Source organism: Caretta caretta, chromosome 8 (assembly GCF_965140235.1).
Source record: "Caretta caretta isolate rCarCar2 chromosome 8, rCarCar1.hap1, whole genome shotgun sequence".
Lineage (NCBI taxonomy): Eukaryota > Metazoa > Chordata > Testudines > Cheloniidae > Caretta > Caretta caretta.
In genome coordinates, this window is record NC_134213.1 from 9,115,396 (window position 1) to 9,134,096 (window position 18,701).

Genomic DNA, 18,701 nt, shown 5'->3' on the forward strand with positions numbered 1-18,701 from the left:
AACTCACTTGACACAGCATGATTGGCTTGTCGGGTGGGAGGGTCTGTGCTTCTGGAATATCATTCATCTGGTGGTTCCTATAAGAGTCTGGGTTTGGCGATGTGCAAGATATATCTATTTATCCAGGTCTTTACTACATATTCTGTAGGACTGCACTGCAGCAAGGTATGAAAATTAAGTAAAGTCAAGTTAAAACAGGAAATGCACCCTTTAGAATTCTTTACAGCTGAAGTGTTGTTCAACCCAGTCTTCCTTAAAAGCAAAAAACAGAAAAAGGGTTTGTTCAGCTTTTCAGAAGGCTGATTGCAGCCTCATCACTAGGCTCCAAGTCTGTTCCTTTAAGTGATCCATAAATCAGAATAAGATTCAGATTAGGATTAGTGGTCACGTTCCATTAAACTGTTTTTGGGTAGGCGTCTGGTTCTGTCTCATCTGCTGTCCTTACCTCTCTTTTGAAACAGTGGAATTGTGCTGGGGAAGATCTTCCACAGCCCATTCTTCGCTGTAGACATACCAACTCACCACGTATGATTATCTTTCATAACACTCACCCCTTTAATATAGTCTTCCCCCTCCACTCCCTTGCAAGCTCCACCTCTCTCGTACCTTTTTTTCCACCTTACCTAGCTGACCTAATAGAAGGAGAGAGAGGTGATGCACTCTTCTCTATCTGCAACACCTACTGCTGTGAAATACAGGCCTCTTCCAAATGGGTAATTTCCCTTTGTTCTTAATTTATCAGTCCTCTGAAATTTATTTACCACAGCTATCCCTGAGGCAAAGTGGGAGAAAGTAGGCTCACACTGGCAAATCAGAGGCAGCTGTTGGGCTTCTGCCGAGGAAGCAGTCCATCCAATGACTACTTAATCTAAATAAGTGCATTGTTATAGTTATCCTATCAACCTCCAGGGTTGTACCAGGCCCACAACAGTGTAGAAATTAGAGAGGGAGAAGATCTCTCTCTCTGCTCTGTCCTGTTTAACTCAAAAGTGAGTAGTGTAGCTTTCAATAACACAGCTACTAAAAGATGCTACATAAGCTCCTACCGTGATAGATTTGAAAAGGAAACAGCACAGCCACAAGCACTAGCTTGTTTACTCTGAGATGGAAATGCAATAATTTTTTTCAACTTTAACACACACAAAAAGTAAAATCAAGATACACATAGCAGCTCTGCTGGGGGTCCCAAATGGTGATGCTGGTGCTGTAAGTGTGGAATAAGACCTTTCCTGGCAGAGTGCAAGAGGTTCCACACATAGAAGTACTATGGAGCTGTGGCTGCAGCTGGGGACCAGAAAACTGCCAGAAGCTTCTTCTAAGATGTCTGTCCAACTTGTCTTGCTTTCTCCCTTGACTTCCCACAGTGGTATTATCTTCACTTGGAAAAAATCAAGGGGGTTAGGGAGGGAGGTTTAACCATTGTTAGCTAACACATCTTGAAATGTGGACAAGGCAGGTTGTAGGGTCCCCCTATGTGTTCATCTCAACCTGCTAGCCTATATGTAAGCTAGAACTGCCCTGTCTGCACTAGAATTTTATTGCATGTTGGCTAATGCGGCAATAAACCCACCCTTTTTTCTAGTACTGAGGTACCTGTGTGGTTTTGTTTCCATGTGTGGCCACCAATAGCTTCCCTTTCCTTCCAGAATGCAGCCCTCTGGTGAATAGTGGTAGAAACAACATGGAAGCTCTAAGGTTAAGGGGTGGGTTGGGGGAAGCAAACTGGAAAAGAGGATGGGGAAAATAAGGGTTAGGAAAGATGGAAAGGGAATTAAGAATAGGAAGAAGAGATAAATAGGGAGTGAACTGGAAGAAAGTTCAGAGGAAAGGAGAAAACTGAGGTAACTGAGATGGAGAGAAAAATAGGAACAAAAATAAAGCAAAATCTATATGGAAAAAAATAAAGACAAGAAGGGAAAGGAACTGATGGAAAGGGAAGAGGTGGGATCCACATCAAGGTTGACATGTAAGCACCAGGTGCAAGAGACAGCCACATAGTCATCACAGATATGGAGCAAGGCATGTCTCCCATCCCAAAAGGTTGAAACCATGGTCTGACCCAGAGAAAGAATGAAGATTCACAGCAAGCCGGGAAGAAAAGGCTTATCTGGAAAGAAGTGGGAGAACAGTCCATGCCATAATGGTGATGGTACAGATGTGCAAGAAGCCATTGATGCACCCTCAGCATTCGAACATTATTGTTGTTCTCCATAGTGATCTAGTCTGTATTTTCTCAAAGTCGTCCAGCTTGCTGAGTCATTTATAAACCACTTACACAAGCCTACGTACTTTACTGCACTGCTCCTCTGTGCATGAAGCTGCTTATGCCAACATTGCGATTCTATTTTTCTTACCATCAACTAAACCTCATTCTCTCAAAAAGTACTTGGGCACCTAAGCCACCTGACTGCAGGCAGTGGGTTCCCATGCCTCCCTGGAGCTTGCATTTAAGCGACTAACTAGGAGAAAGGGTTGAGGCCTAACACATTCCCCAGCCTGTGGGCATCTCCCATGGGCTAGTTTAGGCAGATTTCATTTGCAGTCATCTAGCTTTCCCCATTCACTGTATAGGGAACCTAGGTGCCTAACTCAGCTTTGTGGATCACAGCATTGTTCCTCTGATATTCTAGGTGCCTAAAAGTTAGGTGCCATGATATCAGTGTTGTGATCCTTAAATCCCTTGGTGGATCCCACCCCCGTAGAGATTAAAAGAAAGTTCAGCAAAGTGCAGGCTTGCTCAAAACAATTTACTTGGGGTTTCCTTTCTAGCATCTGTTTTTCAGTTGTTGGAATTCCAAAAAATCCTCTGCTCTGGTGCTTATCTGCAAATTATATTAATTTCCATGGCAACAGAATGAACAAGTGCCATGAGGTGGTTTACAGAAGAGGAAAGTATTATTTAAATGTATACCTGTTTGTATGTGGTGTGTTAGGAGTTGATTTGTGTATATCATAACAGAGGCCAGGGATTTATTCATATTTTCTGCCTTCTCTTTTCTTTCCCCACTCATGCGGTTGCTCCTACAAAACTTTCTCCCTAAAATTATGCCAACATCTCTTAGAAATGCACATTCTGCCACCCTTACATGGGTCTATGGGACTAACTCACTGTGAGTAAGGCTGGCAGACTCTGTTCCACAAAGAGGAATTACAAGTTACATTTTATAGCATGTGTATCAGAGGCTAGGAAAACATAAAATCATCTGAGCATTACTTTTTCTAGGTTAGGGGACTATGATGCTCCTAAATTAATAGTTTACATGATACATTACAATGCAAATAATAAAAGGGGGCCCGTTTGGTATAAACCAACTGCAGGAAGTGTTTCTGATAATCATAATATGAGTTTATGTAATGACTTTGTCCAATACCAGTTTCCTTCAAACAAACATTTGCAAACAAGATGAGGCACTTTAACCTGATTAAACTATTACAGGTGCATGGCATCAGCATTATTACTTTAGTGCCACCACAAAAGTGCATGGTGTTTGGCAGGTAGTCTTTGTTGTTGTTTACAATCTAAACTTTAACTTTTGTAGAAGGCAAATATTTTATCTTGTAGATATCGCTCAGCATGAAAGATAGTTGGAAGAAGATAACACGATTCTTTTCTTTATAGCTATCTTGTCACTCAATCCGCATGATAAGAATGCCTGATGTCTCTTTTCAATTTTCTTTTCCTTGAAGTAACCAGGGAAATTCAGTAGGGTTGGTCTGGCCAATCTTCTGCCGCTGGAGGCCGCTAAACTCTACGGGCAAAACAGCGACAGTGCAACGCGGAAGTAGGAGCCTAAACTAAAATCTATTGCAAAGTTGGTTGAGGAAGCTTTCCTGAACAGAACTGAAGGGTTAGATGTCCCCGCGTCCAAGAGCCCCACTTCTCTGATGAGACACAACAGAATGCCTCAGTTCAGTCTCCTGTCTTCCTTTGCCTTACGCGTTTTAGGTTTTCTCCTCCCCCACGCTGTATTTAACTCTTGTCGGGGACTGTGGGATACAAGGTGGGCGAGGCAGGCGAGGCAAGGTAAAGTCGGATTGCTGCTTGTCTGCCGTTACGTGGCGCATCGCCCTGTACCCAGGCTGGCGTTAGATCAGTTTGCCCCCGGCTGTTAGCCTACGCAGGGACAAATGTCAATACCTGGAGCTGGGGGAGCGGATTGGATACCGACTCTCACGGTGCAACGGCCTGGCTAGAGCCCAGCGCAAAGCGCATCCCCAGCGCACCGAAGGCCACCCCTGGGGCAGCGGACTTTTGTCAGCCCCTTGAATGGCCGGGCGATGAAATAGTTTTGGGGCTGGAGTCTCCCGGCAGGGGACGCTGACCGCAGGAGGTGCGGCCGGCAGCCAGGCTCCCGCTCCCCGGCACACCCCCCCCCCCCCCCGCACGCGCGCGCCCGCCCGGTGGGGGCAATCTGGTGGGGGGGAGGGGCGGAGGAGAGAGGGCAACGGCTGCTGACGAGAGACCCCAGCCCAAGGCGGGTGAGGGGAGACCACCTCCACCTGCAAAGCCAAGCCCAGGGAGAACCCTCGGGAACCCCAACGCCCGACCGGGCGGGGGGGGGGGTTAGCTGGGAACCCCCAAGCTTCGGGGGTGCGCCCACCCCACAGGTGAGGAATATAAAGGGGCGTGGCTGGGTTTGACCAGGGGGGTCGCTCGTCTTCCATCGCTCCTCAGGCAGCGGGGCTCTCCCCTTCCTCGGCGAGGCCCTGGACCCCGCTGTGGGAAGCCTGGGGGTGGGGGTGACGGGGTCCCCCGCGCACGAAAGGCGGCGGAGGAGTGTCTGTGCCCCCGCCCGCCTGTCCCGCCAGCCTGCTCCACCCCTGGGGCGCGCAGGAGGCGCCCATCTCCTTTTCTGGCCGGGGCTATTTGCATAGCCCCCGCGTGCGCTGGGAGCGCGGGGAGGGGGTGGGATTATTGCCGAGTTCCCTTCCACCCCCCCGGGGTGGGGGGGTTACAGAGGATCTCCCCCCTCCCCGGTTTAAGACACACTGAAGGAGAAAAGCGGCTCCTCCGCCGCTTCCCGCCCCACTTCTCCCGCAGCCGGCTCCCAAGCGCCGCCGCCTCTTGCTGCTGCGGCTGCGGCTGCTGCTGCGCGCCCCGGGCAGGAGCCGCTCGCTGCAGCCCGAGGGCGGATCGGGGCCGCCGCAGACCCGCTCTCTCTGCTGCGGGACCATGAGCCAGGGCGACGGGAGGCTGCGAGGGGCGGCGGCTGCCGCCGGGCTGCCCCCAGCCGGCGCCCGGTGGGCGGGGGGCGGCGGCGGCTCCGCAGCCCTCTGCCTGCTCCTCTCGCTCACCTCGCTGGCCGCCTGCCTGCTGCTGAGCGCCAAGACGTGCGAGCTGCAGGGCAGGGTGGCGGCGCTGGAGGAGCGGGGCAGCCCCGGCTGGGCACCGGGAGCCCCCCTGAGCCCCGGACCGCTGCTCGCCCTGCTGCAGCCCCACATGGAGCAGCTCTTCCGGGAGGTGAGTATTGCGGGGGCCGGGCATGGGCTGCGGGCTCCCCGCAGGGGATTTTGCTCCTGGCGCTGGGCTCCGGCCCCAACTTGAACCCCCAGGGATGGGGCTGAGCCCCGAACCCCTGAGTGTGTCGGAGGGAGCACTGCAGCCTGGGGGCTTTGCAAGTCTCTGGGGGGTGTATGGCACAGCTCTGGCTTGGAGGCTGCCTGGCATACGGCAGAGAAATGGGGGCCTTGCGGGGGGGTCCCAAGACGAGCCTCAGCTCCCCCTGTGCCAGGGGGCTGGGGCCAGAGTGGCCTTTGCGTTCCCATCAGTACCTGACCCCTGTAGAGCCTAAAGGATGCCCAAGCCCCGCCCCGTAACATTAAGCCTCCCCGGCTTGGGTTCTGGCTATGCCGTGGGTTCAGTTCCCAGTGAAGTGAGCGGGAGCTGAAGGTACTAGTACTAGGCAGGATCGGGCCCAGCTGTGACTGTGAGGTGGGCGAGTATCATTATCCCAAAGGGAGACAGGAGAGGTTCCATGACGGCCCGAGGTTACATGAGTGCAGTCAATGTTACCTGCTAACTGGTGGCAGGGTGCAGACTGGTTTCAGAGTAGCAGCCGTGTTAGTCTGTATTCGCAAAAAGAAAAGGAGTACTTGTGGCACCTTAGAGACTAACCAATTTATTTGAGCATGAGCTTTCGTGAGCTACAGCTCAGGCACAGAGATGGTTAAATGAACTGCTTAAGGTGATATGCTGCCTAGTGGCAGGGGGCACAATAAACCCCCTAAAGTGCAGTAGCTCTTGATTACAAGTTTGAGTAGCAGGCCATGAAAGATGGGATTATTGATTACTTACCTTGCAGCTAAAGTAATCGATTAAACAGTATAAGCACCTCTGGACTCTGAGAAGAATACTGTTGATATAAATGAAAAGTGTAAATACTGTGGGTCAGATTCTGCCACCTTTATTCACACTGAATACCTTACTTTGTGAGTAGCCCTGTTGATTTCAAGGTGGTTAACTTGTGGAGTAAGATGTGGAAGAGTTTGGCCCTTCAGTAGTGATTTATAAGGGGGAAAAAAATCCGTGAATACAGCAAATTTTATTCCTGTGGGAAAAGAGAATCCCTGTATTTAAAAAAACATTTATCTTTGGCTGTAATGGACAACTATTTTTATGTTACACGTACATTAACGTGGTCCCCCATTATTTTACAGAGTATCATAAAGCATCATATAGTACAATGGTGCTGAGTTGATTTATGGATGATAGGAACACCAACAGCTACTGTTCTTGTATTTACTGAGTCTTTTGCTATGATCCCATAGTTTCTTGTGCTGAATGAATTGTTCTGCTTCCAGAGTGAGCTTCTATATTTGTTTCTATCTTCTAATACAAAAACTAACACTACTCAGGAGATTGTTATGCGTTTTGGTGCCAACTGTAGTACTTAGTTCAGGTGGATTTTGTTTGAGTGACTTTTGTCCAGTAGTAAAGAGTTTTGGGATACTATTACTGATTTGCTAGTTTAGAATATAACCTTAATTGTTCATAAAACTGAAGCAGGTTATAGCGAGATTCCAACAGGATATTAGTGGGTAGTGTAAGCTTGACATCTGTGGAAGTGCCTACACAATGGAATATTGGGTTGGCTTTTTATTCTTGTATTGCATCACTGGTATATAAGAGATTGTCTCTGCCCCAAGAAGTTTGCAATACTGAAGGCCCCAATACTGCAGAAAGCTTACATATAACTTTACCCTCTTGAGTAGTTCCAGGGAAGTAAAGTTACACATGTACTTGAGGGTGGAAAGGGAAAGGAGACAACAGTAAACAGTGGGAAGGGACTGTTGAGAGATCACTGATTTAGCAAGGAAAGCAGAATGTATATGTTGCTTGCTTGCTTACATTTTAAATTATGGGTAGGTGTCAAAGAAGGGAATAGGTGAAACCACATGGAGGTCTGTGGTGTGAAGTTAACAGAAAACTGAGAGATGTGAAGGAAGAACGCATTGTTGCCTGGCATTCAGAAAGATGGAGACTATTCCAGGCACAGAGGGTAGTGTTAATACAGGGGTGGGGGCCATATGCCTTCTCACCTATCTATCAATCAGTCATCTAGGTATGATTTACGGGATAATACGGAGTGTCAGTGCAGAGAGGGTGCTTGCAAATGAGACACTTTCAGATGTGTTTAGATTTCACTTCTTGATGGAAGCTAATTGAATAACTCTAGTTTATTTGTGTGCTCTGGCTTAGAATTTGCATGTCAATCATGACAGCAGTTCTGTTTCTATCTGTTATTTCAGTCAGTAAATATGTGTGTACGTGGGGAATTATACTTGCTCTCAGGCAATGCCACAGAAACAGTTTCTCACTGAGATTTAGTAAAGTGTGGAAAGCTTGCTTTGTATTGTGAATACTCAGATGGGGATTGTAGAGGGAAACTAAAGTGAAACCACATAATTGAATTCCTAATGCAAGAATAAATATGTTGAAACATTTAGTGTGACCAAACGTCTGTCAATAATGAGAGCACAAATTTTTAAATGAGTAACAGATTCAAGGAATGAATGCTAATTAGTCATTCTGCTATCTTTTTAATATGTACAGTAGGCGTCAGTCCTGCTAAACTACATCTGTTCATTTATGTTCATTTTAAATAACAAAAATGCTCTTTGATTAACTTCTTGTTAATTATATAAAACATGACTAGCAAAGTAACTTTTTTTTTGCGCTTGAGAATTTCACTATAGGTAAGACTGTTTTACCAGTCTATTTCATGACCATAAACTGATATTTACAGTTTTTTTTCCTTTCAAATTCTACCACCAAATCACAGAAGAAACAAACCTAAAACTAGAACTAGATATAATATTGTGTCCTCTGTTACTGCAGAGCATTAATGTACCCTGCTACTAGAGCTCTGCTGACATAACCTTTGAAAGTGAGGCACATTCAAGGGCATAAATACAATACAGCCGTGCTGGGATGTGTTCCATAAAAATACGGGGGGGGGGGAATGTTTGACAAGTAGAACAGGATAGGAAGTCAGTAGAGTAGAGAAGAAGGATGGTCTTGTGGTTAAGGCACTGGATTGGAATTCAGGTGACTAGATTTCAATTCCTGCCTTCGCGACAGAGACCTCCCCTCTGATGGTATGTCTACACTGGCAGAGTTACAGTGCTGGCCGTTACAGCGCTGCTCAGAGAATGCTGAAGGGAAACCATTGTTGTGTGTTCACACTGTCAGCTGCCCGTGCAGAGCATCTCTTCCTCTTCTGCTGCTAAGAGCTGTGGGAAGGCAGAGGGGGGTCGTGGGATATCCTGGTTCCTGTCCCAATGCCCCGTGATGCATTGCTTTGCATCCCAGCAATCCCCATGCTTCCATCTGCATTTGGCGCCATCTTTCAACAGTTTGTGTACTGCATGCTCTGCTCTGCCTCTTTGGGCTGCAGGAATGGATTCCACACTGTTGACCAATGTGCTGCTTGCTCTCACTACCACGTCATGAGTGGCAGTGGAGTTATTCCTTAAACTACAAAGGCAAGAGGAGTGCAACATTGATCTCACCATACTTACCAGCTACGACACCATATTGCATGTGGCATTTACAAAGGTGCTGACGACAGCACCTTTGGGCTTGGGAAACAAGCACTGAGTGGTGGGATCACATCGTCATGCATGTCTGGGATGATGAGCAGTGACTGCATAACTTTCGGATGAGGAAAGCCACATTCAGGGGACTGTGTGATGAGCTCACTCCAACCTTGCGGCGCAAGGACATGAGAATGAGATCTGCCCTGCCCTTGGAGAAGCGTGTGGCGATTGCACTGTGGAAGCTGGCTACTCCAGACTGCTGCCGTTCGGTAGCTAACCGGTTTGGAGTGGGAAAGTTGACTGTTAGACTCGTGTTGATGGAAGGGTGCAGGGCCATTAATTGCATCCTGCTCCGAAAGACGGTGACTCTGGGCAACGTGCCTGACACTGTGGATGGCTTTGTGCAAATGGGCTTCCCTAGCTGCAGAGAGGCGATAGCTGGCACGCATATTCCAATTCTGGCACCAGACCACCTAGCCACCAAGTACGTTTATCGGAAGGGGTATATCTCAATGGTTCTCCAGGCACTTGTGGATCACTGTGGGCGTTTCATGAACATTAATACAGGCTGGTCCGGAAAGCTGCATGATACACACATCTTTCAGAACGTTGGTCTGTTCAGGAAGCTGCAAGCACGGACTTTCTTCCCAGACCAGAAGATCACCATAGGGGAAGTTGAAATGCCCACTGTGATCCTTGGAGAGTGTGCGGACCCCTTAATGCCATGGCTTATGAAGCCATACGCGGGGCACCTTGACAGCAGCAAGGAGCGGTTCAACAACATGCTGAGCAGAATGACTGTTGAGTGTGCTTTTGGCTGTTTAAAGGCTTGCTGGCGCTGCCTATATGCTCTGGCTGATGACAATATTCCTAGGCTTATAGCCGTGTGCTGTACGCGCCATAATATTTGTGAAGGGAAGGGTGAAAGCTTCACTCAGGGCTGGACTGCAGAGGCTCAGTGCCTGGAGGCTTATTTTGAACAGGCAGAGACCAGGGCTATTAGAGGGGGACAGCGCAGGGCCATAAGGATCAGGGATGCCTTGAGGCAGCAATTTGAATCTGAAAGCCACTAATATTTGTTGCTATGCTCGGGATTGCAGTGCTTGTAATGCTAAGAGGTGACTGTGATTGGTGCAGATGATGTACTATGAAGGTTTAAGAAAATTGCCTGTTGCTTTGCAGGGCTCTGTTTACTTTCAATTAATGAAATAAAAGATTGCTTTCAAACCAAAACAATTCTTTTATTAAAAAGCAACAACTGGAGGAGAGAGACAAACAAAAAACCACATCACCGCTGAGGGGGATGCGGGAAGGGAGAGGGTCTTAGGAGGAGGTGGGGTCCCAGGATGGTTAAAGATTTGTGTCTGTCCAGGTATCATATCCAACCTTGTCCTTTGGAGTACAGTGCAGCGGGTACTGTACTTCAGCAGGGCTAAACTGCAGAGGGACGGGTGTTGAGTGCAGTGGGTACTGGGAGTCCACAGTGCTGACCTGTGACAGGGGAGGAGTAGAATGCAGCAGGTACAGACTGGAGCCACGAGGTTAATAAGAGTGTGTTGGCTGTGTCTGGGGGGCGCATAGGAACGAATTTTGCGACAGCGGCTGCAGGGGAGGGCGGGCACGGAGCTGCTTGGTTTGCAGCGCTAGTAGCGCCTGGAGCATGTCTGTTTAGTGCTCCATAATATTTAAGAGCTGCTTCGTGGGTTTGTTCTGGCATGCTGCATTCTCCTTTCAGTCCCTCTTCTCGCTGTCCCGCCACTCTTTCAATTCTTGTTTTTCAGCTGCGGAGTGCATCATAATGTCACGCAGAAAGTCCTCTTTAGTTCTTTGTGGCCGCTTTCTAATTCTGCGCAGCCGTTCAGCCAGCGATAAGAAAGAGGGAGACTAGGCTCCCAAGCTCATATCTGTGAAGCCAATATGCAACATTTTACAGAAGCAGTATTGTTTGCAACACACACACCACTGATTCAGTGATTTGAAAGAGCCACTTTTCACATACCTATCACTAACTGGCTTACCCCAGCAAGCACACATGAGCCATAAGACCCCCAGAATGGTGAGTAACTGCAGGGGCAGGGGAAATCTGTGTTCCAGGACCATACTGTACACTGGGCACATGGCTTTTGGGGAGAGCCAGCACTGTGGGGGGGGCCTTATGATCATTACTTATGATCATTATCCCCACATTTTCCACAGGCTGTATTCATTATGGAAGATACCTCACTCCTGAGGTTGAGCAGGGAATCAAGGGAGGGTCTTCTCCAAGACTGTGGCTTCCACCCTGGCCCTTATGGAAATCTGAGGCAGATTCCTGTGAAGTGAGGGAGTCAATCAACACCCTGTTCCACAGCTTAGACTAGACATGTGGTGGTACGTGCATCATACAGACACAAGCCTGCTTTCTGTAACCCTCCTGCCCCCAACAACTTGCTTCAGCGATTCCCAAAATCAAAGAGAAGAGCTGCTGGCTGCATGCCTCTCTGACCTCCAAGTCGTCCTCTGCCTCTGGGTCCCCCTCCACATCCTCATCCAAGATTTCCTCCTCCTGGCTCGGTCCACTCTCAACTGGCATGTGAGCCACCCAAGTATCCACAGCGGCCTTCACAGTGGAGGTGGGGTCACCACCGAGTATCACATCCAGCTCTTTGTAGAACTGGCAGCTCGTGGGCGCAGCACTGGAGTGCTGGTTTGCCTCCTGCGATTTGTGGTAGGCGTTCCGCAGCTCCTTCACTTTGACCCTGCACTTCAGTGTGTCCTGGTCATAGCCCCTTTCTGTCATGCATCGTGAAATCTGTCCGTAGGTATCAAAATTCCTATGGCTGGAGCGCAGCTGGGACTGGACAGCCTCCTCTCCCCAAATGCTGAGGAGGTCCAGCAGCTTGGCATTGCTCCAAGTGGGGGATCGTCTGGTGCATGGAACAGGCATGGTCACCTGGAAAGATACGCTGAGACCACTGCACGCGTAGCTGAGCAAACAGGAAGGGGACTTTCAAAATTCCCAAGGAATTTAAGGGGTAGGGCTCACAGTTGGTCACCTGAGGGCAGGGCAGTAGAGGTCAAACTGATGACCAGAGAGGCGAGAACAGGCATTGTGGGACACCTCCCAGAGGCCAATCGCAGCGCTGTAATCAACCAGGGTCACTGGCACCACGGCGCTGTAGCCCTGGCACAGAAAACTATACGCCTCTCATCGGGGTTTTTTTGTTTTTTTTACAGCGTTGCAACTGTCTAGTTTCTGCACACTAAGTGGCTTGGCAGAGTGTACACCTCAGGAGTTTCAACGCAGAAAGGTGCTTTACTGCGCAGAAACTTGCCAGTGTAGACAAGGCCTAAGCTTGGACAAATTGCTTATTCTCTCTGTGCTTCAGTTCCCTATCTTCTGCTTGTGTATCGTATCTCTTTCTCCTGCCTTTTATCTGTCTTGTCTATCTAGATTGTAAGGCTTTCTTTGAGGCAAGGGCTGTCTCATACTATGTGTTTGTGTAGGGTCTAGCACAATGGGGCCCTGATCTTAGTTGAGGCGTGTTGACAGGATTTCTTCTCCTCTCCTGCTTTTCTGAATGGAGATTCAAACAATGGGTAAATAAAAAACTCAACCTCATGAAGTTTATGTGCAAAACAAATATCTTGGTGCCCAAATTGGGGTTTATGCACCCTTTTAGTTGTAGACCCAAGTAAACCCTCAGGGATTTCATGCATGCTTTTGTAAATTTGACCCAATAAATACACAGACCTACGCTAGTGTTCTCTGAAGTCTTATTTACATAAAACCTCACTGAGAGTTTATGTTGCTCTTTAATGAAAACATTCTATAGATTCATAGTACAGTGTACTCAGTGGTTCTCAACTAGGGGTACATCTACCTATGGGGGTACACGGGGTCTTTCAGGGGGTACATCAGATCATCTACATATTTGCCTAGTTTTATAACAGGCTACATAGAAAGCACTAGTAAAGTCAGTACAAGCTATTTCATACAGGCAATTACTTGTTTATACTGCTCTATATACTATACACTGATATTTAAATCCAATATTTATATTTCAATCAATTATGGTAAAAATGAGAAAGTAAGCAATTTTTCAGTAATAGTTTGCTGTGACACTTTTGTATTTTTATGTCTGATTTTGTAAGCAAGTCATTTTTAAGTGAGGTGAAACTTGGGAGTACGCAAGACAAATCAGACTCCTGCAGGGGATACAGTAATCTGAAAAATTGAGAGCCAGTGCTCAATACAATATGTATTTAACCACATGGTGCAGGTATAGTAATATCTCTGTTTACTCCTTAACAAAAGCTTGAATTCAAAAGGCATAGTTCTCATGCATAAAAATTTTAATGCAAGGATTAAAGAAATATTTAGTTGTAATCAGAGCCGGACAATTTAGTTCACAATGGATTTATTGTTCCTTATTAGCCATATAGTGTTCAGATTAATCAGTTTAATGCTTAGGAAAATTCAATAGAAGACCGCAACACTCATTTCAGAATTAAAGAGATGCAAATATTTTCCTTATTCCCCAAGATATCTAAATCTAATGAATGGATTAAAAATGGGCTAATGTACATTCTTGCCCTGGGCAGTTTCATCAGTTTTATAATCGGGATGACTGTAAAAGTCATAAATGACTCACCTGTAATGCTCAAACTGCAATATGTGGTTGTCAGAGAAATGCATGATGGATTTGGGAACAAGAATGGTCTAAACTAACAGTTGACTGAACTCTCTGTATTCTTTTAGGAATTTGTGCAGTTTTATAATATGTGGCTATAAAGCTCTGCAATCCAAACCAATACAAATGTATGTACAATTGCAAGCACTGCACTGTGTCAATAAAAAGACTTTTTCACCCATAGGACACTAGGGACACTTTCAGCCTTGGGTCAGGAGTACTGGCTTGTCAGTCTTAAGTGCAAGTCAGCAGCTTGGTTTGAGAGCAGTGAATAATTAGGTTTCCTATGTCTGGACTGAGTTATGTGGCTATCCCAGGATTCTGGACAAGAGGATTTTTCCTAGCCAGTTAAGATTGATGAAAGTTTTAAACACAGTTTTTTGGGGGCATTTTCAGATGACAGATAACCCTTAACTTGAACAAAACATTTTAATAGATATGTTCCTCTCTCCCTGCTCCCCACCAGAATCGGCGACAGCCAAGTTGGGGGTCTGATTCAAAACCCATTCCGATCAGTGGGAACCTCTCTGTTTACTTCAAGGGACTTTGGATTGGGCTCCTACTGGATAATATTTACAAACCTGCTGTTGTGATAGGTGTACTGCAAGTGTGCCCTTGTTTTCTCTAATGGATGTTGTAATGCTGTTGTTGTAGTACAGAATATTTGAAAATGAGGCAGCAGCATCCATGCTCTGTGACCAAAAAAGGAAAAAAAAGGCTTTTAATGTATGATGATATATATGAAAGTGTTTGGAGAAAACAATTTTAAAACTCAAGCAGTTTTCACCCTTCCATCAGTACAGCACCCTGTAGTTGGAATTGTTCTACTGTGTGCCTGAAACCAACAGAAATATCTACATATATGCAGATAACATGGGCTTAAAAATATGCAGTCAAGTAATATACCATCAGTGCTACCACCATGGATTTATTATGGTGACTTCTAGGGGACATTTTTACATCTCTGTGAATAGGTTGTTTCCTGCAGTTTGTGACAAGCTGGAAGAAAACTTTTGGTTCAAATATTCCCAGTGAAAGAATAAGTATCAGTATTATGCTGATGTCTGCTGACGGAGGAGGGTAAATAGTGCCTAATGTTTTCAGTGTCCCATAAGCTTGTAGAAAGCAATGTAGCCTATAAGTGAACTTGGGAAATGTCATCTAGATGAAATTACTAAAAGGTGGGTGCACAGTGGGTTGAAAGACCATACTCAAAGAGTAGTTCTCAATGGTTTGCTGTCAAATTGGGAGGGTGTGTTTAGTGGTGTCCTGCAGGGGTCAGTCCTGGATCCAGAACTAGTCAATATTTTCATTAATGACTTGGATAATGGAGTAGAGAGTATGCTTATAAAATTTGCAGATAACACCAAGCTGGGAGGGGTTGTAAGCATTTTGGAGTACAGGTTTAAAATTCAAAAAGCTGGAAAAAAGGCTTATGTGATTCTGGGGTATATTAACGGGACTCTTGTATGTAAGACACAGGTGGTCATTTTCCCACTCTACGTGGTACTGGTGAGGCCCCAGCTGGAGTAGTATATCCAGTTCTGGGCATCACAGTTGAGGAAGGATGTGGACGAATTGGAAAGAGTCCAGAGGAGAGCAACAAAAATGATGAAATGTTTGTAAAACCTGACCTATATGGAAAGGTTGAAAACACTGGGCTTGTTTAGTCGTGAGAGAAGACGACTCGGGAGACCTGATAAGTCTCCTAATATGTTAAGGGCTTGGGGGTGTGCACAGGGGGGGCAGGCAGAGGCATGGTCCCACCCCAATGGTTGGCGGGGGCATAACTCCTCCAGGGCCGCAGTGCGGGCACAGAACGTGTCCTCCAAAAGTGGTCAAATTTAAATTCCTGTGCTATCATAAAGAGAATGGCGATGGATTGTTTTCCATGTCCACTGAAGGTAGGACAAGAAGTAATGGGGTTACTCTGTAGCAAGAGAGATTTAGGTTAGATATTAGGAAAAGCTTTCTAACTATAAGGGTAGTTAAGCTCTGGAATAAGCTTCCAGGGGAGATCATGGAGTTGCCATCGTTGGTAGCGTCTAAAAACAAGTTGGACAAATGTCTGTAAGGCATGGCCTACGTTTCCTTGTCCTGCCACAGTATCTCTGGGCCAGATTCTGCCATGCTTAAGTAGTGTCTTATTTGGCAAGTAACTTCTTTGCTTTCCAAGGGGAAAGGTTTTACTCTCCATGAGTAAGGGTGGCAGACGGACCAATTTTGAATGTCTTGTGTATTATTTTAGAAGAAGCTATTGTTAAACTGAAAAGGAGTACTTGTGGCATCTTAGAGACTAACCAATTTATTTGAGCATAAGCTTTCGTGAGCTACAGCTCACTTCATCGGATGCATACTGTGGAAAGTTTAGAAGATCTTATTATATACACACAAAGCATGAAAAAATACCTCCTCCCACCCCACTCTCCTGCTAGTAATAGCTTATCTAAAGTGATCACTCTCCTTACAATGTGTATGATAATCAAGTTGGGCCATTTCCAGCACAAATCCAGGCCCAACTTGATTATCATACACATTGTAAGGAGAGTGATCACTTTAGATAAGCTATTACTAGCAGGAGAGTGGGGTGGGAGGAGGTATTTTTTTAATGCTTTGTGTGTATATAATAAGATCTTCTAAACTTTCCACAGTATGCATCCGATGAAGTGAGCTGTAGCTCACGAAAGCTTATGCTCAAATAAATTGGTTAGTCTCTAAGGTGCCACAAGTACTCCTTTTTCTTTTTGCGAATACAGACTAACACGGCTGTTACTCTGAAACCTATTGTTAAACTGGACTGACAAAAATAGAGGTGGAGTTTTGTCCATAGCATGAAGAGGATTTGTTTTGTAATTTGGCCCTTTGTACGCATGCAGTGAGTATATATTTATTCTCTAAATATCTTCTTTTTTTTTTTCTTCCCCCTCTCCCTCTGGACAGAAACTGGGTGAAGGATTAGCCAAGCTGCGGACAGTGCGAGAGGCTCCATCTGAATGTGTCTGCCCACCAGGTATGTGGAACAGTGACATCTTTATACCATTACCACCAAAGTTTGACTGTTGGTAAATTGTTGATAGTCTTACTGGGTTAATACTGCCCACATTCCTCTTCTTTCTTTTAGCTGCTCCTTTATATTAAATGGAATATGCTAACGAGTTTAAATACCTCCAAAAATGAAGTGCCCTCTTCTGATCAACTGGATTAACTTTCCTTGGCTTGCATTTGTGTGTTTACATGACTATGGTGTTTGGGGCTTGAGTGGGGGAGCCATGTGCACTATTAAGTAACTGTTTTACTCTAACAGATGTACTGACCTTGTGCCCTACACAGTCCACTGAAAGACATTCAGAAAAAGACCTACCAAAACCTCTGCAGTTTAAACATCAGTGTGATAATTAAAAGCTGTATCACCACCTCCTTTTAAGATGCGAGAGTAGCTTCTCCAGCATTGCTCTGCATATGAAAACTCTCATTGGCTGTTTAAATTCCCTCACACAGTTTAATGAACTTCCTAGACAATCAAGATCTTCCTGTTTTGTTTTGAAAGAGCACCCTCTTTAGAAACAATAAACATCTTCAATTAGTCTGCGTGGTAATCACATTTACACAAATGTACTCGAAATATTCAGCGGTTGTAGTAAATTGTTTGTGATTCGCCTTATGGAGCATTTCTAATTTTTTTTGCACAGATGTGTTGTGAAGATGAGCTAGATTGGACAATGTTTGATGATGGAAAATGCACGGAAGTGCTAAATTTTCTTTAAAACATTTATTCAATCATTATTGACTCAACATTGACTTGTTCTAAAGAGATTACATATGGAAAGCTTACGGTATGTAGAGCTGTCTGTACATTGTGCACGGGGGGATAATTTTAACATTTGAGGTCAAAAGCTTCCATATGAGTGTATTTTAGTCTTGTACAGAAATCAAAGTCTACCTAAACAGCACTGATTAAGATGAAATTACTTTTGTATAAAAAGCTGAAAGTTCCAGCATTTGAAAACCCAGTAGATAAAAAATGTATTCTGGGATTTTCCCAACACACTGGACAAGAAAACTATCACAGTCTGGCTCCCAGCATTATTCCTTACTCATGAGACAAAAATGGTGGTGTGTTTTTCCTTTTGCTATTAAGCCTTAAAATTATACATAATAGCCTATAAAATATTTGACTCATGGCTCTTTTAAAAGCATTAATGCAATTGTAGTAATTGTATTTAATTTATTTGCTTGTGGTTAGCTAACGTGAATGGCCTTTATGCTCCATGTCTGGGCTGACTGTCTTGCAACCAGACTAGATTAGTTGAGAAACAAATCAGGGTTATTTCAGCCCATATCTGAATGTCCGGGAAAGTCTGGAAGAAAGGCCTTTTCTTTTTCTCATGCACATTTTGGCTCAGAGGAGGGAAAATTAACTTTATTCCCTTGGTGTTCCCAACTAACAATAGCTGACCTGATGCTCTTCATCTCTGTTCTGTGCTTTCCTTCTGCTGACAAGGCAAATTATCGCCTTGGGACCAGAGCTGGCAAAGTCAGTGGGGCTCTGGGTGCACACAGCTCACTGCAGGATCGAGGTCTTGAGCTGCAAAACTTGTTAACCAGAGTACTTGTAATCAGGAAGGTACTGATGCCTGCTGAGTTAAGTGTTAAGCACTGAAAAATCCTTTTAAGTACAAAAGGCAACTGAGATCCAAGAGTCTCTTTTGTTGCATAGGTGAGCCACCACTCTGTTAAAGGGCCGATGGATTTGTTTGAATGAGTGGGGGGAAGATATTCAAAATAAGTATTCTATATGCTGGTCAAATACTTGTTGCAATTGTAGTAGAGTAATTTTGTAAGGAAAAAGAAAGAAGAAAAGCTTTTGTGAAGCGACTGGTGATACACAGTTCCTGTGAACCTGCTACCAATCCTGCCTCCCGTCAACCAATAATAATATTTGTACCTGTGTAGTACTCTTCCTCCAAAGAGATGAGTGCTTCGTTAAGT

The 18,701-nt window shown here is 45.5% G+C and overlaps 1 protein-coding gene across 1 annotated transcript in view; it reads left to right on the forward strand.

Annotated features, from left to right (window-relative positions):
* Nucleotides 1-4,719: 4,719 nt before the first annotated feature.
* COL23A1 (collagen type XXIII alpha 1 chain) overlaps nucleotides 4,720-18,701 on the forward strand; it is a 360,295-nt gene continuing 346,313 nt past the window's right edge. The window contains exons 1-2 of the mRNA XM_048861023.2: nucleotides 4,720-5,461; nucleotides 16,653-16,722. Of these exons, the coding sequence (XP_048716980.2) occupies nucleotides 5,174-5,461; nucleotides 16,653-16,722 (358 nt within the window). The 5' untranslated portion in view covers nucleotides 4,720-5,173. The remainder of the gene's footprint in view (nucleotides 5,462-16,652; nucleotides 16,723-18,701) is intronic.